We start from the raw sequence: 27,267 nt of genomic DNA on the forward strand, positions 1-27,267 counted from the left end.
TTATTACTATTATTATTATTATTATTATTATTATTATTATTATTATTTTAAATATATATTTTATTGATTTTTTACAAAGAGGAAGAGAGAATCTCACTATTATTATTTCCTCAACACTAATTCTTTACAGATCCTCTGCTCCTTACACAAACCCTTCAGTTTCTCAATTTACTTCCTTTTTCCTTTGCCTCTCTGCCCTCTATTATGTCAAAACTATGTCTACCTTCTTTCTAAGTCCTTGGAATTAAATGTCAGTTCTACAATACACAGGTTCCCCCATTGCCGGCTTCAAAGGAGTTGGAGTGGTGAGAAGTACGTCTCAGGGCCCATCTCTCCTCCAGTCCTTGCCCTGCTCCTGTCTGTCTAACTGCCCTGAGCATACAAGGCGTGTTCTTGGACTATTTGCACTTAAATCCACTGGAGTCAGCAGAGGAAATACAGGATCCTGGCCTCGGGGCATGGGAACTACATTACCCAGAAGGCCATGCATGGACTGCCACCAGGCCGAGCCAATGGAGGCTCAGAATAGGCATTTCCGGTCCCCCGTTCTGTGGGGCGGAGCCGTAGTCAGGAAGGCGGGATTTTGTCTTCTGTCAGGTCTGTCTCAGGCGGTCAGGAGCTCCTAGTCACAGAGAGAAGGCAGGAGAGTGGTGTTCCCGCCTCACAGCCCATGGGGGGAGCGTCCGGGGGTGCAGGATGCCCGCGCACCGCACGCGCCGGGGCCCGGACTGGGACCGCCGCTCCCGCAGCGGCTGCCGCTCCCGCCCCGCTGCGCCCACGGAGGCCAATGGCGGCGCCGGTGTGGAGGCGGGTGGCCGAGGTGAGTTTGTGTCCCCCGGGCCCTCGCCACCTCCTCACACCGAACACAGGTAACCAGACGTCCCGCTTTTGGCGGGACAGCTCCGATTTTCAACAATTTGTCCCGCGGCGTTTTAAAAAAGTCCCGATTTTTGGGTGCAGGCGCCTGTCCGGTCCTGCAGCTCCGTCCGCGGGGAGGACCGTGAGGAAGGCGGAGGGGAGGGAGGAGCGCGGTGGCTTCTGAGGACACAGCCAGTGCGGGGCGGAGAGGACAGGGGTGACCGGCCTCTGAGGTTCCCCTGAGGGTGTGGCTGTGAGGATCGGCGGGCAGATCAGAGGCTGCAGGGAGGACTCACAGCCTCATGGGGGCTTTCCCGGCTGTGGGGTCCCTCAGGGGCCTGGGGTGGTCCTGGACCCGCTGGAAGACAGGCTTCTCCACATGCCATGTGCCAAGTTCACGGGGGAGCCCAGCGAGACCCAGTGGCATTGGAGCAGGAAGGGGGCAGAGCTGAGGGAGTGAACCTGGGACTGAAGATGGGAAGGGGATAAGCATTACCCAGTGTGTGCACATCTGGAGGAAGTGTGAGCTGATTGTTCCCTGGACCTGGTATGGGGACATAAAGGTGAAGCGTAAACTCAGGCTTGGCTTTGTCTGGGAGGCATGATCTAGGAGGCTGCAGTGGGATTGCTTGGCAGGAAGGCTGGGGTCCTGCAGGTATCCCCAGAGCTTAGATGGCATTGCTCTCCTCCACTCTCCCAATCCTTCCCACCCAACCCAGCTGCTCTGCTGAGGGCGATCCCAGTGAGTAATGGGACTGTGATGAGAGAGCAGCCTGCACTGGCATTAGAGCCTGGTGTCCACACTAACCGGGTGCCCTGGAGGAGGTTGAGGGGGGAAGGTGTGTAAGAAGTAGAAATGGGGTTCTCAGAAAGACGGCTGTGGTTTCAGTTGTCTCCATTCTGACAGGTTGGCGTGACCTTGGAGGACGTTGCCCTGTACTTCTCCAGGGAGGAATGGAGCCTCCTTGATGAGGGTCAGAGGCAGCTGTACCTGACTGTGATGCTGGAGAACTTTGAACTTGTATCTTCCCTGGGTAAGACCCTCACTGTCACCAGTGACCTGGACTTGGCTTTGGGATTTCCCAGGCCCCATCCCCAGGGTGTGCTGTGTCCTCCCATGTAGAATGGGTTTCTGCTTGATTTTCTAGTTTGCTGGGTAGTTGCTGTCCTGGAGAGGGTTGGTCTGTTTTCACTGCTCCCCTCTATTCCTGAAGTCCCTATTCTTCTAGCTGGACTTAGTTCACAGGGAAAGACTTGTGGTTGGTAGTGTTGCAGGAAGCCTGAGGGATTCCACCTGGATCAGTAAATAAAGCATTTTTTATGTTTCTGTTGGTCATTTGTACATAGTTTTTGAAGAATGGTTTCTATATCCTCATCTTGCTTATGAACTGTATTTTTTGGTTAAAGAATCTTTTGAATACCTTGTTTATTTTATAGATTAATTGCCTATTAGGTAGAGGAACACATTTTTTTTGCATGTGCTTAATTGTGCTTTGCAGGTATTACTCCCCCATGTCCTCTTTTTTTTATTAATTCCATGTTTCTGGCAACCCTGGGTTCGGCAAGTCTAGTGCCACTATTTTTCTGACAAGTTCAGATGCTTGTTACTAGTTTTTAGCAGTAAAATATGTTTTTTAAAACTTTACGATATGGCCGAAACCGGTTTGGCTCAGTGGTAGAGCACATCCCTGGTGGGAGGTGTGCAGGAGGCGGCTGGTCGATGTTTCTCTCTCATTGATGTTTCTGGCTCTCTATCTCTCTCCCTTCCTCTTTGTAAAAAATCAATAAAATATATTTTAAAAAAAACAAAAAAACTTTACGATATGATTTTCATTGTACATATATAGGATTCATCTTTGCAGTATTACAAATACTTTCCAATAAAAAAATTAAGTCATTTCTTTTTTTTAAAGGCATGGGAGAACATTTCTTGGTTTTATAGTTATGCAGTTAAAAAAAAAGTTAGGACGAAACCGGTGTTGCTCAGTGGATAGAGCATCAGTCTGCAGGTTCGATCTTGGTCAAGTGCATGTACATTAGTTGTGAGCACATCCCTGGTAGGGAGTGTGCAGGAGGCAGCTGGTTGATGTTTCTCTCTCATCGATGTTTCTAGCTCTCTATCCTTCTCTCTTCCTCTCTGTAAAAAATCTATAAAATATATTTTTTAAAAGTAAATTAGGAAAATAAAGATCATTCTACAAGTATTAGAACAAAATACTATTGGAATCACTTCAATAAACATTTTTTGCATAATTATGAACATGACTCCACATTATATTAACTTCTAGAAGAACAAATGAATACAGAAAATGGATGTAATCTGCAACATAAGTTTATTTAAAAAAAAAAGTCAAACTGAATGTTTCCTAATTGTCTTTTTGTGCATGGGATTTAGTCAGTGACTGTGATCAAGAGGTGGACATACACATTTCTAAATGCAGACCTTGTAGCCTGTGTAAATTACAGCATCTACCAGCCATGTCTTATGGAGGAAGAGCTAGAAACCACTTACACAACAGGTTAAATTTTACGATATGAAATATACTGTGTATACAGAGCAGGGAAAAAATAGGCTTAAAGTTACAAGTGAAACATGGGTTTCTTCTTGTATTCTTAGTTTTTGTTTTTTAAAATACACTTTTATTGATTTTTTACAGAAAGGAAGGGTGCGGGATAGAGTTAGAAACATTAATCAGCTGCCTCCTTCACATCCAGCACCAGGTATGGGCCTACAACCAAGGTACAGGCCCTTGACTGGAATCAAAGCCAGGATCCTTCAGTCTGTAGACCAACAAATGCTCTAGGTCCACTGAGCCAAACCGGTTAGGATGTAATCTTAGTTTTTATTATTTTTTACAATTTAAAAACTTTTATTAAATGGGAAAAATGGAGGAATTAGAGTATCTGTTAATATTTATTAATTATTATATTACTAGTGGTCCGATGCATGAAATTTGTGTACTCCAGGGCTGGGGGAATCCCCAGCCTGGTTTGTGCCCTGTCATAGTGCAGGAGCCCCCAGAACCATTGGCCAAAGTGGTAGTCCCCGCCCACCCATCCAGGTCTCCTTGATGGATTGCTCAAAGGAGGTAGACCGGAGCTGGGGGAGACCTGCAGACCCTGGGCCTGGTCACAGTGGAGGTTTGAGGACCCCAGGTGGTGGGGCCGCAGTGGAGGCTTCCTTCTGTGTAGGCATGTGCCTAACTCCAGGCCCAGGCCTTCGCCTACAGCCTGCTGATTGGTCGTTACTGTGACAGTGTCCTGAACAATTTGCATATTACCCTATTAGATAGAGTTTCCAAATGAATAACTGTAAACCTATTTTTGCCCCACCCTACATATTTTCTCATGAAAAGTCATGCATGGAAGGGACCTTTCCAAGATAGTCTTTTTTTTTTTTTTTTTTTTTTTTTACATTTAAAAAAATATATATTTTTATTGATTTTACAGAGGAAGGGAGAGGGAGAGAGAGAAACATTAATGATGAGAGAGAATCATTGATTGGTTGCCTCCTGCCCACCCCACACTGGGCATGCAGCCCATGATCTAGGCATGTGCCTTTGGCTAGAATCTAACCTGGGACCCTTCAGTCCCACAGAATCCACTAAGCCAGACTTGCTAGGGCTATCCAGTACAGTCTTAAAACAGGGTTCATATAGACATATTTCATTCTTTTATATATATATATATTTTTTTTTTAATTGATTTTTCACAGAAAGGAAAAGAGAGATAGAGAGTTAGAAACATGGATGAGAGAGAATCATCGATCAGCTGCCTCTTGCACACCCCCTACTGGTGATGTACCCTCAACCAAGGTACATGCCCTTGACCGGAATCGAACCTGGGACCCTCCAGTCCACAGGCTGACGCTCTATCCACTGAGCCAAACCGGTTTCGGCCATATCTCATTCTTTATGTTTTTGGATTTCATATTCGTCAACATCTCAGCTCTTATAGTTATGCACAGTATCTAAGCCAATATAGAAAGAGCAACATAATGCAATTCCAGCTATAATATTGATTGTAGTCACATGACCTACCATCTAGGAGTATTGACAGGGTACAGTTTCTGAACAGCCCCAGATAAGGGTCTGTCAAAATACAATCCCATCTGGTGAGCCCAGTCTCTTGGGAGCATTGTTATATGTCCTGGAAGCCTAACTCCTCAGAGTAGTTCTTCAGTGAAGCATTGAATGAAACTTCTGCCTGAGCTTGCAAAGTGGTTATTAGCATGGAAATCTTAAAGTCTAAAATTACCTCTAGATGCTTTTCATTTATGAATCTCATTGCTATCTTTTCAGTGGCGTTGAAGGCTATGTATACAAGGAACTAATGTGGATTAGTATTTGTAATCTGACAAAGTATTGATCAAGATTCTTTAAATATCTACGAGCTTTCAGTCAAAGCATTAAAGTACTTTTAATGAAGTTATATGGAACTTGCTTTTGAGACAGAGTCATTGCTTTGTTATTAGCCTGCAGTATAGTTTTAACATACTTTTATTATTCCCTGGGAACTCCAACTATTTGTGTGAATTTCTGTCTGTATCGCAGTATTCGCTTTATTATACTGATCAGAACTGAATGCACAATATCTCCAAGTGATTCCTTCATATGATTTGTGAATACTTTCTCTCATCCTCTAGATTGCCTTTTCATTTCATTTTTCTTTTCTTTTTTTTGTGCTGTGAAGAAGCTATTTTTCTTTATTTGTTGCAGTGTGGACTGTTTATTTTTTCTATTTTGTCTGGTGGTTGGTGTCACATTCAGAAAATCCTGTCCAAATCAAACCTCCAAAACTTTTTCTCTGGGCTGTTCTGAGGAGTTTTAAGTTTTAGTGATGATATTTAATTCTGTCCTGCAGGTTGAGTTACATTTTAGAAGTGGTGTCCACTTTTGTTGTTTTACTTGTGAATATCGATTTTTAGCAACGCCATTCATTGACACATTTCTTCCATGTCTTGCAGCTTAGTCAAAGATTACTTGAAAGTATGTGCCTGGGTTTATTTCTGCGTTTTCTCTTCTGTACTGTTGATTTATGTGTCTGTGTTTCTGCAGCAGCACACTCTTCGCTTGTTTTCTCTTTGCAATAAACTGATGCCATCAGCTTTGTTCTTGCTCAAGATTGCTTTTGTTAGTAGAGGTCTTTCAGTTCCATACATTTCAAAATTCTCGTTTCATTTCTTTGAAAAATACCATTGGAGTGATCACCGTGATTAGATTTATTCTGTAGATCCTTTGTGTACTATAGATATCTTCACGATATTTCTTTTTCAAATTTATGTACACAGGGTGTCTTTCAACTTATTTTTGTTTTCTTCCATTCCTTTCATCACTGTATTATAGTGTTCATTGTACAGATGTTTCACCTGTGCATGTGCCTGGACAAGGAATTGAATTGTGACCTCCTAGTTCATGGGTTGATGTTGAATCACACTGAGCCATACTAGCCATCCATTATTTATTGATTTTAGAGACAGGAAGGGAGACAGAGAAAGAGAGAGATGGAAATATTGATCTGCTGTTCTACCCATCTCTACATTCACTGGCTCTCCCTGGATGGGGGATCAAACCCATAACCTTGGTGCATAGGGACCACACACTCACCAACTGAGCTACTGGAATCAGGCCTAGTCATGACAGATAAACATTTATGGTGAAGATATTCTGTTTTCATAAGGTCATCATGTCCCTCACCAGCATTTCCTTTTGTTCAGGTTGCTGTTGTGGAGCAGAGAATATGGAGGCAGCAACTGAGAAGAACATTTCTATAAGAGTGTCACAGGCAAGGAATCCCAAGTTAGCCTTGACTTCCCAGAAGAGCCACCCCTGTGAAGATTGTGAGCTGGTCTTGGGAAACATTTTCCACGTGATGGAGCTGCAGGGAGCACACCATCCACAGATACTGTTGAGGTGTGGGGCATGTGCAAAACAGTTTTATTTCAGTGCAGAAATTCACCAACAGCATGTGAGAGAGAAGACTTTCATGAGCGGTGTGGACCAGATCTCCTGTGCAAACAGCTGCAATTTCAATGTGTCCCAGAATCGTTTGACATGCGGGGAGGTTGGACAGGGTGTCCTTACCAAGTCCGGACATCTCCACCTAAAGGCTACTCATACCAGGGACAGTCCAAATGCTATTTCAACGCGTGGGATGACATTTCAAAGGAGAAAAAATGATTATACCAGAAAAGAATGTAAGAAAGACATTAGTTGCAACCACATCTTTATTCAGGAAAACGGTGTCCATGATGGAAGCCAGTGTTTTATGTGCTCTGAACGTGGAAAATATTTTACCAAATTTTCCAGCTTTCATTATCAACAGAGACGTCAGAGTGGAGAAAAGCCTTTTGAGTGCAGTGAATGTGGGAAAGCTTTTACCAGTAGAAATGGCCTCCATTATCATCTGAGTGTTCACAGTGGAGAAAGGCCTTATGAATGCAATGAATGTGGGAAATCTTTTCCCAGAAGCACTGACCTTCGTCGTCATCAGAGAGTTCACACTGGAGAAAAGCCTTATAAATGCAGTGATTGCGGGAAATCTTTTACCACTAGCAGTGACCTTCATTGTCATCAGAGAATTCACACCGGAGAAAAGCCTTATAATTGCAGTCAATGTGGGAAATCTTTTAGCAGTAGCACTGCCCTTCATTGTCATCAGAGAATTCACACTGGAGAAAAGCCTTATAAATGCAATGAATGTGGGATATATTTTACCTGGAGCATTGCCCTGCGTCGTCATCAGAGAGTTCATACAGGAGAAAAGCCTTATAAATGAAGTGAGTGTGAGAAATTTTTTTCAAGAGCAATGGTCTCCAATATCATTGGAGAGTTAACACTGGAGAAGGCCATTATGAGTGCAATTATTTTGAAGTCTCTCGCAGCCAAATTTCTTAAATTCACTCTGCACATAAGAGCCCAAATGTGAGAAATTTGTTAGATGTGTAGGAAATGTAGTTTCTTAGTTAGGACTTAACAATAGAATAAGAATATTTGTGACATCTCATTTGTCTGAATTATATCTCATACATTTAATCCCCCTACATTATCTAACATCCTCCCAAACTGCTTTTGTTGTTGTGTTTGTATTTATGTTGGTATCATATGTATCTGTGTTGTACTTTCTAACATCATATACGTATTGCCAGGTCTGTTTCACTGCATATTTCTGTCACTGAAGGTATTTCCCCTGATCCACCGATAAAGTCCCTGCAAATGGCATCAATCACCATCCTCATGTGCCCAGGGAAGCTAACTCTGTTGTGTGTTGAAAAAAATTAGGAATACCTGAGCCCTTAGTTCTTCCTGTTTCCCTGTCATGCATTGCCACATAGGACTCATTACTGTTGGCCCCAGTAAACATAATGTAGTGTGACTGCCATTTTCAGGGACATGCTTTCCCTAGATGCCAGTGATAAATTTATTGAGTGCCTTAGTCATCAGTGGGAGAACTGCCAGTCTCAGGTCTCTTTAGTTTGTAAAATAATGAAGGTTTTATCCTAAGACTTCTTTAATCTTGGGTGTTCTATTGACTCTATGGGTTAGTTCACTGGTCGGCAGACACATTAGTCAACAGAGCCAAATAGCAACAGTACAACAATTGAAATTTCTTTGAAGAGCCAAATTTTTTAAACTTAAACTTCTTCTAATACCACTTCTTCAAAGTAGACTCGCCCAGGCCATGGTATTTTGTGGAAGAGCCACACTCAAGGGGCCAAAGAGCCACATGAAGCTCGTGAGTTTGCCAACCACTGGGTTAGTTCATAGAGATTGGGGCTCTGTAAGCCTGATGAGGTGAAAAGCTCTTAGGGGTCTCAAACATTCTTTGCCCTTGAGGAACTGTATGATGCAGAAATTAGCTCAGCAGTGTTTGCATAATTTACATTTCTGCCTGTATTTTTCTAGGAAACACTGTGGACCCACTAGTCCTTCATGTGCAGATGGATGCTTTTAGACACAGAGATCACTGCAAAGAGGGGGTAGCTGTGATAACCTCAAGTATGTCTGGGAGCAGCGTGAAATTTTTTCTTGTTTTCAGGGGATGCTAAGACATTTGAAGGGAACCTCCTACCCAGGTCTTGCAGAGGGCCATGTGCCCAAATGCCTTCAGTTCCATGGGGGATGGTCACTGGTTGGAGGACCATCGCAGTGAGGGGAACCCCTTTCACTGCAGAAACACTGAACTAATTGTTGTTGGATGAGACTGCGGCCCATCAAGTGGAATGGTCCTCATCTAAATGTGCATCCAGAAATGTTTCTGAGGAGAAGACTATAGGAGCAGTGTGTACACAGATCTGAGGGGCTCCAGGGAAAACTGATTGTACATTTTTCCATTTCTAAACAGTGTGTGAGGGATACACATTCACATCCTAGAGAATCTTTTATTTGATAAATCATTCAGTAAACAATTTTTTCTTGGTAACTTTGTCCTGCTACCTCACTGTTTGGTTGTATTTTTTCTGAAAATTTATGGTGTATCTTTTGTCAGATGTGTATTTTCTGTGTCTATATCTTTTAAAAAAAATAAATAATTTTATTGTTTTTTTTACAGAGAGGAAAGGAGAGGAATAGAGAGCTAGAAACTTCGATGATAGAGAAACATCGATCAGCTGCCTCCTGCACACCCCCTACTGGGGATGTGCCCGCAAGTACATGCTCTTGACTGGAATCGAACCTGGGACCTGTCAGTCCACAGACTGATCCTCTATCCACTGAGCCAAACCGGTTTCAACCTGTGTCTGTATCTTGATTAAAACTGCTGATCATATGCTCTAATGTGCTATTAGTTTTGGCAATTTTCTTTTTTTTTCTTTTCTATTTTATCATTTTTCTTTTTAGTGAGTGCTTTCTTGTGTCCTAAGAAATCTTTTATTAACCCCTGTTATGCCCAGACTTTGTGATTCCCAAGGACCACCAGGGAGCCGAGTCCAATGTAGTAAACAAAAGAGTAGTTTTGGCAATTTTCTTCAATAAAAACACATTGGAACAACAAAGGTGGATATTGGAATTTCACTCATTGTGTTCCATTTTTTATTTAGGAGATGATTTTTTTTTTTTTTGCATTGATATATATTTTAATATGTTTTACCTTTTAAAAAAATATAGTTGGCTGAAACCGGTTTGGCTCAGTGGTAGAGCGTCGGTCTGTGGACTGAAGGGTCCCGGGTTCAATTCCGGTTGGGGGAATGTACCTTGGTTGCAAGCACATCCCCAGTGGGGGGTGTGCAGGAGGCAGCTGATCGGTGTTTCTCTCTCATCGACATTTCTAGCTCTCTATCCCTCTCCCTTCCTCTCTGTAAAAAATCAATAAAATATGTTTAAAAAAATATATATATATGTATATATATACTTGAATACATTTTGGATCAATGAATAGAGCATTGGACTGCAGACTGAAGGGCCCTCATTTGATACTGGTCAAGGGCACATGCCTGATTTGTGGGCTCAATTTCCAGTAGTGTGCGTGCAGGAGGGAGCTGATCAATGATTCTCTCTCATCATTGATGTTTCTGTCTCTCTCTTCCTCTCCCTTCTGTGGAATCAATAAAAACGTGTGTTTTTTTTTGTTAATATATTTTGTTGATTTTTTACAGAGAGGAAGGGAGAGGAGAGAGATAGAGAGCCAGAAACATCAATGAGAGAGAGACATCGACCAGCCGCCTCCTGCACACCCCACACCAGGGATGTGCCCGCAACCAATGTACATGCCCCCGACCAGAATCAAACCTGGGACCCTTCAGTCCGCAGACCGATGCTCTATCCACTGAGCCAAACCGGTTTCGGCAATAAAAACATGTTTTTGCCCTAGCTGGTTTGGCTCAGTGGATAGAAAATCGGCATATGGATTGAAGGGTCCCAAGTTCAATTCCATACACCTGGGTTGCTGGCTCGGTCTAAAGTGGGGCGTGTTCAGAAGGCAGCCAGTGATTCTCATCATTGATGTTTCTGTCTCTCCCTCTCCCTTTCTCTCTGAGATAAATAAAAAGATATTTAAAAATAAATAAAAGCATTTTAAATTAAAATATCTTTAAAGTTTATATTAGAGAAAGAGGAGTGAGAGAGACAGATAGAAACATGAATGCATCAACATCAATTGGCTGCCTTCTGCACGCCACTCCTGGGGATGGAACCCTCAACCCAGGCATGTGCCCTTACTCCAAATCAAACTGGGGAGCTCTTGGTGCATGGTTCGATACTCAACCACCTAGCCTCACCACAGAAACATTTTTTGTTTATAATATATATATTTTATTGATTTTTTTACAGAGAGGAAGGTAGAAGGATAGAGAGTTAGAAACATTGATTGGCTGCCTCCTGCACATCCCCTACTGGGGATGTGCCCACAACCAAGGTACATGCTGTTGACCATTGATTCAGCAAGCCGATGCTCTATCCACTGAGCCAAACCGGTCAGGGCCCAGTGTTCCCTTTTTGAGGATTTCCTCTTTTCATTCTCACAACCTGGGAATTCGAAACGAATATGGAATTGCTGGGAAAATCCATGGTTACAGAACGGAAGCAGGTTCTCGGAGTTTACTCAGCAACCAAGCGTCAGGTATAAGAAGCTGGATTGCAACCCACACTTCTGCCTCCAGAGCCAAGGTCAGCGTCTGTCTACCAGGGCTGGTGAAGCCCCCTGGGTCTGGACGCTGGTGACCAGGGTGGCTCTGATGTAGCTGCTGTTTCCATTGTTGAAATGATTCCTCCCCAATACTTGTAAACGATCAGAACTCTCCTGCCCTGTCCCTCGGTCCTCACTGGAATACCATCATCTGTCAGCTGGAGTGGGTTTTTAGGGGAATCGTTATTGAGTCTGACCTATACTTTGTCTCCCTTTGATGCCGGCTTGGAGAATGACCCTCCAGAAGCCCCAGGGATTTGGGCTGGATCTCTGCACCCTCACACTCCTTTTGGCTGACAGTCTGTGGCCACATCCACTGAGATATAGTCTGTTTTGTTTTTTTCCTTTTGTTTTTTTTTAAGTATAATTTTATATTTTTTATTGTTTTGTGTTTTTTTTTTACAGAGAGGAAGGGAGAAGGAGAGAGAGTTAGAAACAGATCGACTGCCTCCTGCACACCTCCTACTGGGCATGTGCCCACAACCAAGGTACACGCCCTTCAACAGAATCGAACCTGGGACCCTTCAGTCCGCAGGCCGACTCTCTATCCACTGAACCACACCGGTTTTCAGCAAGATTCACCGTTTTCATACTCTTCAATTCATGGGAAGCAAATCTCTTAAAATGAGCATCACGGGGATCAAATAACAACTCTTTTTTAGCCATTTTCAAGATGTCTCTCTCATAAGGAAGGTCATTTCCCGGTGCCCCTACCAGCAGGTGGCACTGTTCCCTTGGATTGATATGGAGAAACCTTCCATTACCATCTTGGACTCTGGAACCATGTTACACCGAAGGCCTTGTGAGGAATGCCGCCCACTCAGCCAATGAAGGGTCAGAAAAGGCCTTTGTTTTGCGTCACCCGCGCTCAGGGGCGGGACTTCCGGTGCGTTCTGGGCGGCTATTGGTCCTCAGGTGGAAGGTTCCCGCGGGTGGTGGCAGAGGCGGGTCCCCGCCACTCAGCGCGCACGTGGGAATGGAATTTGCTGAGGCCCTTCCCTGCGCCCCTGCTGCTTCCGGGCCGCTCCGCTCTCCGCCCAGATCCGCGCACAGCGGCCCAGCCATGGCCTCGCTCAGGGGCTCCGCTGAGGTGAGTCCGCGCCCCATCCCGCCACCCCTGCCCTCGCCGCCTCCGCACCCTCCGCCCAGCAGCCCGGGGTCAGCGCGCCTGTCCCTCCTGCAGCTCCGTCCCCATCAAGGACCCCGAGGAAGGCGGAGCGGAGAGAGGAGCGTGGTGGCGTCTGAGGACACAGGAAGTGCGGGGCAGAGTGGACAGGGGTGACTTGTGTCTGAAATTCCCCTGCGGAGATGGGTGGTGAGGATTGAATCCAAGGTCAGAGACGGGCAGGGAGGATTTCAGAGCCGCAGGCCCTGCTCTCCCCAGGCTGTGGGGTCCACCAGGAATCGGGTTGTGCTATAGATCCTCAGGAACCTCTCAAGCTCTCTCTGGATGCCATATGCCAAGGTGATGGGTGAGCCCTGAGAGGCCCTGTGCTGTGGAGCAGGAATGGGGCAGAGCTCAGGCAGTGAACCTGGGGTCTGAAGTGGGGATGGGGTGACATTACACAATGGTGTGCACATCTGGAGGGAGTGTGAGCTGATGGTCCCAGAGACTTGGTATTGGGACTTAAAACAAACATACACACACACACACTCACACACACACACTGAGTGGCCAGATTATTATGATTTCTGAACGCATAATTGAAACCAAAGCTGTCTTTCTCAGGACCTGCCATCTGTGTGTGTGTGGCCCGATTCTTGAATTCATGCATGGGTGGGGACTGGCCAGGAGGAGGGGACATGGGCAGTTGGCCAGCCTGACTGCTGGTCGAACTCTTGGTCGGAGGTGGAGGGGGGTCAATTTGCATTTTAGCCTTTTATTATATAGGATGTACACTGAGTGGCCAGGTTATTATGCGTTCAGAGATCATAATAATCTGGCCACTCATTGTATATTTGTTGGTTTCAAAGAGGAAGGGAGAGGAGAGAGAGACAACAGCAATGACAGAGAATCATCCAGAGGTTGCCTCCTGCACCCCCCTACATGGTATCCAGTCTGCCACCCGGGCATGTGCTCTTCATTAGAATCGAACCTGGGATCCTGCAGTCCAATGCGCTATCCACTGAGCCAAACCAGCTAGAGTTGGTGTTGGTGATATAGGGTGAAACATAAGCCCAGGTTTTTCTTTGTCTTGGAGGCTGATCTGGGAGACTGCAGTGGTCTTTCTTGGCAGGGAGGCTGGGCCCTGTAGGCATGGCCCAGAGCTTAGATGGTGTTTCTCTGCTGTGCCCCTTCCCAGCCTATCTGTTGTGCTGAGGGCAGTCACAGTGACTAATTGGGACTGTGGTAAGAGAGCAGCCAGCACAGGCATTAGGGCCTGGTGTCCACACTAAACTGGGGAGCCCTGGAGGAGGTTGAGGGTGAGGAAGATGTGTACAGAGCAGGATGGCAGGTCCTGAGAAAGACAGCTCTGGTTTCAATTGTCTCCGTTCTGACAGGTTGGTGTGACCTTTGAGGACATTGCCCTGTACTTCTCCAGGGAGGAATGGAGCCTCTTGGATGAGGGTCAGAGACAGCTGTACCTGAATGTGATGCTGGAGAACTTTGAACTCGTGTCCTCCCTGGGTAAGACCCTCACTCTGGCTGGTTCCTGGTATCTGCCTTTGCATTTCCCAAGCCCCCTCATCTCTGGACTGTATACATTGCTAGCTTTTTCCAGTTTTTGTGTTCTTTTGCAGTGGTTGGCAGGATTTGTTGTTTGCACTGCTCCCTTTCTATACTTCTATTTTTTTTTAATTAATTTATTTCCTTCTATACCTTTAGACACAACACCTGCTATAGTGAACTCATAGGGAAGGGTTTGTGGTTAGTTGTGTGACAGGGAGCCTAATGAATTCTAGTTGAGTAGTGAGCAAAAACATATTCTTTATTCCTGTTGGTCATTTGTATGTATATATTTTTAAAGTATCTCTCCATCCTTATTCCTTTTTTATGTGTAAATATCTTTTTTTTATTGATATCGGAGAGGAAGGGAGAGGGAGGGAAAGAGAGGGAGAGGGAGAGAGAGAGAGAGAGAGAGAGAGAGAGAGAGAGAGAGAATGAATCATCAATCGGGTGTCTCCTGCTTGCCCCCCTAGTAGTGGGGATTGAGCCAGCAACTCGGGCATGAATTCTGACCGGGAACAGACCCATGACCTCCTGGGTTCATAGATGGCTGCTCAACCACTGAGGCAAACCAGCCGGGGCTTTAGTCCTAATTTTAACTATATTTAATGGCTAATGAGTGTGTTGAATATTTTTCTAGTTTACAATAAGATACATTTCCTTTTGCATTTGCTTAATTGTGCTTCCCAAATATTACATTCTTGTTTTATGTACAAATTTCATGTTGTTGGCAATTCCGCATTCAAAAAGTCTAGTGTGGCTATTTTTCCAGCAGGCTTAGATGCAGGTTAACAGTGTTTACCTATAAAATGTTTTCAGCAACACTATTGTCTTCTTCATAGCCTTCATTATATTGTTAACGTAACATGACTTTCTCTCTGTATCACAATATTTGTTTTATTGGTTGATCTGAACCAAATCCACAATATCGTCAATTTATTCATATGATTTGCAAGTATCATCTCTCATCTTCCTATTGTTTGCGTTTTCATGTCATTTTGTTAATTGCTATTGTCCTGGGAAAAAGCACTTCCATTTGTTTCAGTCTGGACTGATTTTTCTCTTTTTGCCTGGTGGTTGGTGCCACACCCCAAAAATCAGGTCCAAAACCAATCTCCAAAGCATTTTCCCTAGGTTGTCTTGAAGGATTTTAAAGTTTTAACATGGACATTTAATTCTCTAATGCAATCTGAGTAAATGTTTATCAGTAGTTTTCTTGTTTTCCATGTGAATATCTATTTTTTCAATACCCCTCATTGAAGAAACTGTCCTTTCTTAAAAAATTTCTTGTGATTTTGTCAAAGGTTACCTGAATTTATGCGCCTGGTTAATTTTTTGTTTTCTGGTGTGTGTTTTTTGGTTTTGTGTCTTTGTTTCTGTGTGTATTTCAGTAACACACTGTTTGGTGGCTTTGACTGTAATAGATTGAAGGCAGGAAGTGTGATGCCACCAGTTTTGTTCTTGCTAAAGATTACTTTTGTTATTGGAGGTTTCACAGATTGGAATTGTCATTTGGATTACATTTAATCTGGAGATTGCTTTGGGTAGAGTAGATATTTTAAGGAAAACACATTTTCAAAGCTAACAACACCAGATATCTTTCTACTTTTTTGTGGTTTCTTTCATTTTTTTTCACCACTGTATTCTAGTGTTCAGTGTACAGATCTTACATCTTTGTGGTTGAATTTATTCCTGAGTTTTTTATTCTTTTTAGTGCTATTGTAAACTTGACTACTTCATTTCTCTTGTTAAATGTTTTATTTATGCATTTATGTTTAATATATTTTTATTGATTTCAGAGAGAAAGAGAGAGGGAAAGATAGAAATATCAATGTTGAAAGAAAATCATTGATTGGCTGACTCTTGCATAGCCCCTACTGGTGATCCAGCCAGCATCCTGGGAATGTGCTCTTGACGTTCATCGAACCTGGGACCTTTCAGTTCAGACTGACTCTATACACTTAGTAAAACCGGCTAGTGATCTTCATTTCTTTTTTGTTGTTGTTGATTTTTTAGAAAGAAAGGAATGGAGAGGGAGAGAGTGAAACATCCATCTGAGAAACAGTCATCAACTGCCTCCTGCACACTCCCTACCTGGGATCTTGCCCACAACCTGGGCATGTGCCCTTGATGGAGAAAAAGAGACATTTTTGGGGGCTAGCAATCTGAATCTAGTCACTGTTCCTTTAATTGTCTTGTCCTGCAATACCTGTTTACTCCCATTTTAGAGAGGCCATAAACCTTCTCCAGACAAAGTTATCAGTGCTGGTGCCAGGCCAGGTCTTAGGTTGAGGTCCCTAAGCCCTAACACATAGGGCTCTTTAAGAACTGCAAAGGGAACCGCAAACCCCATGTTTGGGAGAGAAAGAACTGAAAAATATATAAAAATTCATGATGCTCAGAATTTGAAACATCAATTTTTTCTCTAGGCCCGCACTAATGAAGTGTAACTCCATTTCTCTAAATGTTGCATTGTTTCTCTCCGGTGTTCTATAACACCCTAACCAACAAAAGAACTGCTTGTCACTCTAACCGTTTCGGCTCAGTGGATAGAGCATTGGCCTGTGAACTGAAAGGTCCCAGGTTCGATTCCGATCAGGGGCATGTACCTTGGTTGTGGGCACATCCCCAGTAGGAAGTGTGCAGGAGGCAGCTGATCGATGTTTCTAACTTTCTATCCCTCTCTCTTCCTCTCTGTAAAAAAATCAATAAAAAAATATATAAATATGTGTGTGTGTGTGTGTGTGTGTGTGTACATATATATATATATATATGAACTGCTTGTTTGTCAGTTCATGGGAAGATGTTCAATCAACTGAGCAACACCGACAATGGGCCTTTTTTCCTTTCTTTATAAAAAAAACTTATTGTTAATGTTTAGATATGGAACTGATGTTTGAATTTTGATATTTTATCCTGGAACTTTTCTGAATTTACTTAATATTTATTTATTTATTGCTTTTAGAGTGAGAGAGACAGAGACATTGTTCTGCTCTTCCCCCCATCTATGTATTATTGGCTGCCCAGTGCTTGTACCTTGATGGAAAAATCAAACCCACTACCTTTGTGCATCAAAACCACACTCTCACAAACTGAAGTACCCAGCTAGGGCTCTGCATTTTTAAAATTAATTTAGAAATTTATAGTGAGTTCTTTACAATTTTATTGATTTTTTTTTTTTACAGAGAGGAAGGGAGAGAGATAGAGAGTTAGAAACATCCATGAGAGAGAAACCTCAATCAGCCGCCTCCTGCATACCCCCACTGGGGATGTGCCCATAACCAAGGTACATGCCCTTGACCAAAACCGAAGCCGGGACCCTTCAGTCCACAGGCCGTTGCTCCATCCACTGAGCCAAACCGATTTCAGCTAATTTTTAAAAAAATATATATTTTATTGATTTTTTACAGAGAGGAAGGGAGAGAGAGAGAGCCAGAAACGTCGATGAGAGAGAAACATCGACCAGCTGCTTCCCGCACACCCCCCACCGGGGATGTGCCCACAACCAGGGTACATGCCCCTTGCCCGGAGTTGAACCCGAGACCTTTCAGTCCGCAGACCGACGCTCTACCACTGAGCCAAACCGGTTTCGGCTCAGCTAAATTTTTTACTGTGAAAAGTACATGTCCTTTTCTCCCATGAACCGGACCTTTATGGACATCTTCTATTGGAGAAGATATGAGAAGTCATGTGTATATATAAGAGAGTCTTTATTGAAATCCAAGTAGCCATTTTACCAAGGAATCATTAGACAAAACAGTTCTTCACAGTTAATCCCTACAGGTAGTCTATAAAGTAAACAGTTGTAACTGGCTGCTTTATATTGTATCTTCCCTACAAAGCAGTCCCCAACATAGGAGCCATACTAAATAGCCGCTGCTAACATAGCAATCATTGCAAACATAGTAATTCAAACGAGTGTCTGTGTATTGGCTGGTCAGTTACATACTTTATATCAGCTTAGACAAAAGTGGATTCTTGTGAAATAGTAACATTAGTTATTGGGTTATAGAAGGGCACACCTGCACAGTGTGTAGCTTGCAGTGTCAATGCTTTTGTGCCTGTATATATAAAATTAGTCTTGAACACACTGATAAGGATTCCCAAGCTCAGATTGGCCTTGAACATCCTGTATACTTTGGACAGGGCCCCCATGCTGACCCTACCAAATATCTTTGGTAACCCACTCTATTCATCTCTTTGTAATTCAGCTCTTTTTGTTTTTTCTCCCTCTACTGAATTCCTTTTAGTGTTAATTGCACTCTTTTCCTTTTAATCATCACTCTTTTGTCCACTGCTTTTCAGAGACAGAGAGAGTGGAAAGGAGTGAGCAGGGATGGATTGGGGAATATTGATGTGAGAGAGATGTATTGACTAGTTGCCTCCCACACCCACCTAATGGGGCATCAGCTAACTTCCACCCATGTTTGTGACCTTGACAAGGAATCAATCCTCTATCCTGTGTGCAAGCCAATGCTCCAAGCATTGAGCAAAACCGTCCAGAGTTTCATTGTACTCTTAACCCTTTGCAGTTGTTTTTATTCATGAATAGCTGCACACTTGTTCTGAGAGTGGAAAGGATTATCACTTGTCTTACTCTCCATCTTGCTGATGTAACTAACATAGATTTTTTCCAGTGATCACTGTAGCACTTTGTAGTTCTTCCACAATGCTCAGCATGCATCTCTTTGTTTTGTTTTTTTCTTTTGGATTTATATAATCTGAATCCCCTGTGCTGAATCATTGGGATTCATGGGAGAGAATCATTTGTACATCACAAAAGAAACATGACCTGATGAATGACAGGGTGGACCCAAAGGCAGTCATGCCTTGGTGAAGGCCTGCTAGAAAAGTTTTGACACCAGAGCTTTGTTTAAGTCATAATTAGGAACTCATTTTGTTCAAATGTATTTTGTTGCCATGACCCATTCCTCACCCAAGTCTACATTTACTTGCTTATTGGTGACACTTTGCCAACTCCTCAGGTGTAATAGTATTTATTTCTACCCGGATTCCAAGTGCACAGATAACTTTAACTTCTCTAAACATTGCCCCTCTACCTCTTTCACAGTTCTCTCTTTATGGCAAACCAATCTTAGTCTGTGCCTGCAGAGTGCACACAGATTATTGTATTGACCTTGAACATCTTGTGCTCCAATACAATAGTTTTTTGTGGGTTTGAGCACATTCACATTCTCCTACGCAGACTGAGGGTGCCAGAATGAAAGGTCCTAAAAGAAGCCGTTTGTATAGGATCAATGAGTAGAGCTTTTTTCTCTTCTGTGTTTCCCATTTTCTGTTTTTGTCCTTGCCTTGGCGAGATTTTCATCATTGACTAATCTTTGGGGCCAAGTAATGTGTAACAGCTATTTCCTTACAGTCCAAATCACTTGTCAGAAAATTATTCTATGAAATCATGCATAGTTATTACAGATAAACATTTGTAGTGAAGTTATTCTGTTTTCATAGGGTCAACATGTACTTCACCAGCGTTTCCTTTTGTTCAGGTTGCTGCTGTGGAGCAGAGAATGTGGAGGAACAAGCACAACAAAACATTTCTGTAAGAGTGTCACAGGCAAGGAATCCCAAGTTAGCCTTGTCTTCCCAGAAGAGCCACCCCTGTGAGAATTGTGGACTCGTCTTGGGAAACATTTTCCATGTAATGGAGGGGCAGGAAACTCAGCAGATCCATGTACTATTGAGGTGTGGGGCATGTGCAAAACAATTTTATTTCAGTACAAAATTTCACCAGCAGCATCTGAGAGAGAGCATGTTAATTGGAGATATGGCCAGGATGTCACTTTCAAACATGTGCAATTTCAATGTTTACCAGAATTATTTCACCTGTAGGGAGGCAGGCACACTTACCTGGTCAGGACATTTCCATCTTAAGGCTTCTCAGACCAAGGACAGGCCAAATGATATTTGTAAGGTTCGGTTTGCGTTTCAAAGGAGAAAAGGTTTTTACACCAGAAAGGAATTAGAGGAAAACATTGGCAGTAGTAATCAGACAATTCACATTGGAGAAAAGCCTCATAAATGCAGTGAATATGGGAAATCATTTACCAAGTTTAGTAGCCTCCGTTATCAAAGTTCTCACACTGTAGAAAAGCCTAATAAATGCAATGGATGTGGGAAATCTTTTGCCAGTAGTACTGTCCTTCGTTGTCATCAGAGAATTCATACTGGAGAAAAGCCTTATAAATGCAATGATTGTGGAAAGTCTTTTATCATGAGGTATCACCTTCATTGTCATCAGAGAATTCACAATGGAGAAAAGCATTATAAATGCAGTGAATGTGGGAAATGTTTTATCACTAGTAGTGAGCTTTGTCTTCATCAGAGAGTTCACACTGGAGAAAAACCTTATAACTGCAGTGAATGTGAGAAATCATTTACCAAGTTGAGTAGCCTCCGTTATCAAAGTTCTCACACTGTAGAAAAGCCTGATAAAAGCAGTGAATGTGGGAAATCTTTTGCCAGTAGTACTGTCCTTCGTTGTCATCAGAGAATTCATACTGGAAAAAAGCCTTATAAATGCAATGATTGTGGGAAGTCTTTTATCATGAGGTATCATCTTCATTGTCATCAGAGAATTCACAATGGAGAAAAGGCTTATAAATGCAGTGAATGTGGGAAATCATTTATCAATTGGAGTAGCTTCTGTTACCACCATCAAAGTTCTCACACTGGAGAAAAGTCTTATAAATGCAGTGAATGTGGGAAATCTTTCAAAAGTAGCAATGGTCTTCAGAATCATCAGAGAGTTCACACTGGAGAAAGCTATTATGGGTGCAGATAACATGAGATATGTCTCAGCCTAATTTCTAAATTTCCTTTGTACGTATTAGGCCAAATGAGAGTAATTACTTAGATGTGAACGAAATGTTGTTTCTTAGGGCTTAACAATAGTATAAGAAAATTTGTGAAGTCTCATTTGTCTGAATTGTATCTTATATATGTAATCACCTATATTATGTAAAGTCCCCATAAGTGTTTTTGTTGTATTTATTTTTATGTTGGAACTATACATATCTGTTTCATTTTGTAACTTCAGAGATCTATTGTCAGATCTATGTTACTACATATTTCTGTTGCTGAAGGTATTTCTTTTTTATTTATTTAATAAATCTTTATTGTCCAGATTATTAGAATTTTCTCCTTTTTCCCCATTCTCTCCCATCCACCTGGTTCCCACCCCACCCTCTGCCCTTACTTCCCCCCACAGTCTTCATCCATAGGTGTACAATTTTTGTCCAATCTCTTCCCGCACCCCCCACACCCTTTTCCCCCTCAGGATTATGAGTCCACTTCCTTTCTATGCCCCTAATGCTATTATATTTACCAGTTTATTCTGTTCCTCAGATTTTTAATTCACTTGATTTTTAGATTCACTTGTTGATAGATATGTATTTGTTGTTCGTAATTTTTATCTTTACTATCCTGTTACCTCCAGCGAGAGCAAGCCAGCGGCACACTCAGCAGTCAGTCCTCTCTGCATGCACTTGCGCATGTGCCTCTGGACCTCTGCCTTTCTCAGCTCCTCTGAGTCTCTACCTGACAGCCCAGATTCCCCCGTAAGAGCCTGGGTCCCCAGGGGTTTGCCTGCAGCTGCAGTTCAGTGCAGTCAGAACTGGGGTTCAGCCAAAACCGGTTTGGCTCAGTGGTAGAGTGTTGATCTGCAGACTGAAAGGTCCCAGGTTTGATTCCGGTCAAGGGCATGTACCTTGGTTGCGGGCACATCCCCAGTAGGGGGTGTGCAAGAGACAACTGGTCGATGTTTCCTCTCATCGACGTTTCTAGCTCTCTATCTCCCTTCCTCCTCTTTGTAAAATATCAATAAAATATATTAAAAAAGAAAAAAAGAAAAAAAGAACTGGGGTTCAGTGCATTTGGGAGCTTCCTTCTCCCTCCCACTAGAGAAAGCCAGCCAGGCACTCAGTTACCCTTCCTCTTTGAGTGCATGTCTCTGTAACCTTAGCCCTTTGCAGCTCCTCTGACTTTCTGTGAGCTTTTCTCTTTCCTTCTAGTTGTAGAATTTCCACTCAGCCAGCTTTCCTGTGGTTCTGGATGATGTCCATTCTGTCTTTTTGTTGTAATTTTGAAATTGTGCAAGGCAACAGATTAGGTGCTTGCCTGTGCTGCCATCTTGGTTTCTCTGTTGCTAAAGGTATTTCACCTGAACTACCTATAAGGTCCCTACATATGGCATCAATCACCATCCTCTTGTGCCCAGGGAAACTAATTCTGTTGTGTAGTTTGTTGAAGAAAATTAGGAATACCTGAGCTCTTGGTCCCTGTTTTCCCTCTAACCAGTTGTAACATAGGACTTAGTGTTGGCCCCATAATATTGCAGACTTACTGCCATTCTCAAGGGCACATTTTTCCTAGATGCCAGTTATTAATTTATTGAGTGCATAATTCATCAGTTCAGGAACTGCCAGTCTCATGTCTCTTTGGTTTGTAAAATAATGAAGGCTTTTTCCTAAGACTTCTTTAATCTTGGGTTTGCTATTTACTATGTGAGTTAGCTTCTAAGGAGATATGGGCTCTTCTAGCATGGTGAGGTGAAAAACATTCGGGGCCCTCAAACATTTTTGCCTTTGAGGGAACAATATAGTGTAGAAATTTCCACAGCAGTTTTTGCCAAATGTTTTTCTAGGAAGCATATGGACTCTCTAGTCCTCATATTGTTTCTGGATTCTTTGCGACACAGAGGTCACTCCAAAGAGTTGGTAGCTGTGACAACCTCAAGTATATCTTCCAGCATTGTGAATTTTTTTCTGTTTTACAAGGGATGTCCATACACTTGAAAGGAATCTCTTGTATTGTAGAGGGCCATGAGACCTAAAGCCTACAATTCCATGGGTGATTTTCTTTTTATTGATTTTTTTTTTTTTTTTTTTTTTACGGAGAGGAAGAGAGAGGGATAGAGAGTTAGAAACATCGATGAGAGAGAATCATCAATCAGCTGCCTCTTGCACACTCCCTACTGGAGATGTGCCCGCAACCAAGGTACATTCCCTTGACCAGAATCGAACACGGGACCCTTCAGTCCTCAGGCTGACGCTCTATCCACTGAGCCAAACCAGTTTCGGCTGAAAATACTCTTTTAAAATATTGTATCACTTTTAAAAAGGTATAACGAATAAAGTACAGGTTAGGTATACTGTTTTATAAATCATTATGTGTTCATGAAACTAAAACCATCTTTATAGTCGTAACTAGAGGCCCGGTGCACAGATTCATGCACTGGTGAGGTCACTCAGCGTGGCCTGCGGGAATTGATCAGAATCTGGCATTGAAGATCTTCCAAGTACCAACTGGCATGCAGGTGATGCTCCCATTCATCCTGCTGCCCCTGCCATTGGCACTCGGTAGGTTCGTTATTGCACCACTGCGCACCCATTCTATGGTGATACTGGAATGCTCATGACCGAGAAGCAGCAGTGAGCTTGTGCCCAATAATTAGTCTCAATGCCAGTGTTGATCCTGGTCAGGATGGGGTAGGGGCGTGCAGAGGGAGTGACCATGGGATAGGCTTGTGCCTTTGTACCTGCTTTGTCAGCTGGGTGCCTGGAAGGTGAGCTGAGTAGCACTTCTGCTTTGGGAGCATCTGTCCCCTAGTGGTCAGAGTGCATCATAGCGACTGGTCCTTTAGGCCTTCATATACATAGGTATTGACCATAGCTATCACTGTGAACTTGGTTCATGACTTTTTCGAATGTGTCCATGTGCTTCACAGATTAACAAGTATTCAGTCATTTACATTCCATTTCAATAGGTCACTTTGCATTTTCTAAGTATTTTTCTGCTTTATGTTTCATAAATTTTTGGATAATAAAGATATTTTAGCCAAGGCCGGTTTGGCTCAGTGGTAGAGCATTGGTCTGCGGACTGAAAGGTCCTGGGTTCGATTCCGGTCAAGGGCATGTGCCTTGGTTGTGGGCACATCCCCAGTGGGGGGTGTGCAAGAGGCAGCTGGTTGATGTTTCTCTCTCACCAACGTTTCTAACTCTCTATTTCTCTCCCTTCCTCTCTGTAAAAAATCAATAAAATATATATTTTTTTAAAAAAAAAAGCATAGCCGAAACCGGTTTGGCTCAATGGATAGAGCGTCAGCCTGCGGACTGAAGGGTCCCGGGTTCGATTCCGGTCAAGGGCATGTACCTTGGTTGCGGGCATATCCTGTGCAAGTGGCACCTGATTGATGTTTCTCTCTCATCAATGTTTCTAACTCTCCATTCCTCTCTGTAAAAAAATAAATAAAATATATATATTTAAAAATGGTTTGGCTGGTTTGGCTCAGTGGATAGAGCATCAGCCTGCAGACTGGAGGGTCCCAGGTTCGATTTCGGTCAAGGGCATGTTGGGGGCACACCCCCAGTGGAGGGTGTTGCATGAGGCAGTTGATCGATGTTTCTCTCTCATCGATGCTCTCTAGGCCTCTCCCTTTCTCTCTGTAAAAATTCAATAAACTGTATATTTTTAAAATGGGATCCCAACTAGCCCAGTGCTTGCCTTGCCAGTCCTGCAAGCGATACCGCTCCACACTCCTCTTCCTGCCAGACTACAGAAGAACAGCTAGCACCCTGCAATTGAAACTTGACCCAGCTCTCAGGTGAGGAACACCTGCCCCCTGCATCCAGCCCAGCCCAGCTGCCGGACCCAGAGGACAGCACCACCAGAATCCCCATTTAAGCCTGTACCTGCAGCACCAGGAATCGTGTGACTAATAAAATGGTGTGTGATTTGCAACTGCATATGTTTCATGTGGTGTAATTCCTCTAGCAGTTGATTGAATTATTTTGTGTAGGCTTCACATTTAAATGAAAGCTTCTGATCTTTTTGATCCTAAGCCTGCCCTCGGTCCTGCTTGTGTACAGTAGCCTCTTTGCTAGCAATCACTTGAATGTCCCCCACCTGCATGGTTAAAGTTTATTTCAAGGGATGCCTTAGAATAGATAAGCACCCCACATCCTTTCCCGGGATCTGCTTGGGACACATCCTCGCCAGCAGGTATCCTTTGTTGATGGCAGCCATTCTGACAGTGTTGAGGTGGTACCTAATTGTTGCTTTAACTTGCATCTTTCTGATGATCAGTGAATGGGGAGCATTTTTCACATGTGTCTTGGCCATCTTATCGACACTGCAGCCCAGGCAGAGCTAATGACACGTCGGATGGCATCAGAAGCAGATGATCTTAAGTATGAGCGGCTGTTTTTGTGACATTAACTTTGTATAATGAATTCAATGAAGATAGGCTAGATCCAGTTAGAGACTTGAACAACCTCTGCAAGCTGCATTTGGCCTGAGGGAGACACATGCCTAATTGCCTGAATGAAGAAACAATGCCTGCCATTCCCAAAAGAACTGGTCCTGAAGAAAGATATGCAAAACCAGCAGGTAAAGGTAGCCAAGCAGGGCCTCAGAAACAAACTTGCTCTGGAAATAATCTCCCCTGAAGGCGCTAGAGGGTCCTGACTATCTTTGGTGTGTTGTTGGGCTATTTGCTGTCAAAACCAGGCCTGGAGTCAGCTGAAGAAATGCCAAATCCTGGCCTTGGAGCATAGAAACTACATTACCCAGAAGGCCGTGCGTGGAAGGACAACAGGCTGAGCCAATGGAAGCTCAGAATAGGTGTTTCCGTTTTTTTCCAGTTCTGGAGGGCGGGACCGGAAGTCCTAGTCGGATTTTTGTCTTCTCAGTTTTGTGTCTCAGAGGTTCAAGAGTTCCATGTCACAGACGCCAGCGGGGAAGGCAGGAGAGTGGTGTTCCGGCCTCAGCCATGGGGGGAGCCTGCAGGGCGCTCAGGGCTCACGCTTGGAATTAGAACTCTCAGTTGCTAACGGACCGCGCCAGGCCTCGGGCGGGCCCGCCATTCCCTGGGCGGCCGCCGCCCCCGCCCCGCGCGGCCCACAGAGCGCGATGGCGGCGCCGGCGCTGAGGGGCTTCGCTGAGGTGAGTTCCTGTCCCTTAGACACCCCGCCTCCTCACCCCGCACCCCACAGCCCGCTGCGGGCCTGTCCCTCCTGCAGCTCCGTCCGCGGGGAGGACCGTGAGGAAGGCGGAGGGGAGGGAGAAGCGCGGTAGCTTCTGAGGACACAGCCAGTGCGGGGCGGAGAGGACAGGGGTGCCCGGCCTCTGAGGTTCCCCTCAGGGTGTGGCTGTGAGGATTGGCGGGCAGATCAGAGGCTGCAGGGAGGACGTCACAGCCTCATGGGGGCTTTCCCGGCTGTGGGGTCCCTCAGGGGCCTGGGGTGGTCCTGGACCCGCTGGAAGACAGGCTTCTCCACATGCCATGTGCCAAGTCCCTGGGGGATCCCAGCTTGACCCAGTGGCATTGGAGCAGGAAGATCTGAGGGAGTGAACCTGGGACTGAAGGTGGGAAGGGGATAAACATTACCCAGTGTGTGCACATCTGGAGGAAGTGTGAGCTGATTTAAAGGTGAAGAATAACCTCTTCGTCGGCTTTGTCTTGGAGGCATGATCTAGGAGACTGCAGTGGGATTGCCTGGGGCCTGGGAGGCATGGTCCAGAGCTTAAATGCTCTCTACCCTCCCCTCCCCTAATCCTTCCCACCCAACCCAGAAACTCTGCTGACGGCAATCCCAGTGAGTAATGGGATTGTGATGAGAGAGCAGCCTGCACTGGCATTAGGTCCTGGTGTCCACACTAACCGGGTGCCCTGGAGGAGGTTGACCGGGGAGGGGGCGGGGGGAGGTGTGTCAGGAGTACAATTACTGGTTCTCAGAAAGGCAGCTTTGGTGTCAATTGTCTCACTTCTGACAGGTTGGCGTGACATTTGAGGACATTGCCCTGTACTTTTCCAGGGAGGAATGGAACCTCCTGGATGAGGGTCAGAGACAGCTGTACCTGAATGTGATGCTGGAGAACTTTGAACTTGTATCCTCGCTGGGTAAGACCCTCACTCTCACCAGTAACCTGGACTTGGCTTTGGGATTTCCCAGGACCCATCCCCCAGGGTGTGCTGTGTCCTCCCATGTAGACTGTGGTTCTGCTTGATTTTCCAGTTTCCTGGGTAGTTACTGTCCTGGGGAGGGTTGGTCTGTTTCCCCTGCTCCCTTCTATTCCTGAAGTCCCATTTCTCCCCGCTCGAC

General features: G+C 44.1%; 2 protein-coding genes across 7 annotated transcripts in view; both read left to right on the plus strand.

Moving 5' to 3' along the window:
- The first annotated feature begins 110 nt into the window (after nt 1-110).
- LOC311633345 (zinc finger protein 587B-like) lies at nt 111-21,244 on the plus strand. 6 transcript variants are annotated; one of them, XM_084905934.1, is made up of 4 exons: nt 111-820; nt 1,766-1,892; nt 6,575-7,636; nt 9,409-10,171. In XM_084905934.1, the coding sequence occupies exons 1-3, from the start codon at nt 671-673 to the stop codon at nt 7,633-7,635; spliced, it is 1,338 nt and encodes a 445-aa protein (XP_084762060.1). In that variant the 5' UTR covers nt 111-670; the 3' UTR covers nt 7,636; nt 9,409-10,171. The 6 variants fall into 6 exon arrangements, 5 of the variants coding, with proteins under 5 accessions (XP_084762060.1, XP_084762058.1, XP_084762062.1 ...); XM_084905932.1 differs by having other exon boundaries at nt 8,763-10,168; XR_014796963.1 differs by lacking the exons at nt 1,766-1,892; nt 6,575-7,636; nt 9,409-10,171 and adding exons at nt 13,981-14,107; nt 19,654-21,244.
- Nucleotides 21,245-25,706: 4,462 nt separating this feature from the next.
- Nucleotides 25,707-27,267, plus strand: part of LOC311633352 (zinc finger protein 773-like) — a 29,434-nt gene continuing 27,873 nt past the window's right edge. The window contains exons 1-2 of the mRNA XM_084905946.1: nt 25,707-26,107; nt 26,939-27,065. The gene's annotated coding sequence lies outside the window, so the exon portion shown is untranslated. The remainder of the gene's footprint in view (nt 26,108-26,938; nt 27,066-27,267) is intronic.

Source organism: Pipistrellus hanaki (assembly GCF_964339955.1).
Source record: "Pipistrellus hanaki genome assembly, chromosome: 15".
NCBI classification, from domain to species: domain Eukaryota; kingdom Metazoa; phylum Chordata; class Mammalia; order Chiroptera; family Vespertilionidae; genus Pipistrellus; species Pipistrellus hanaki.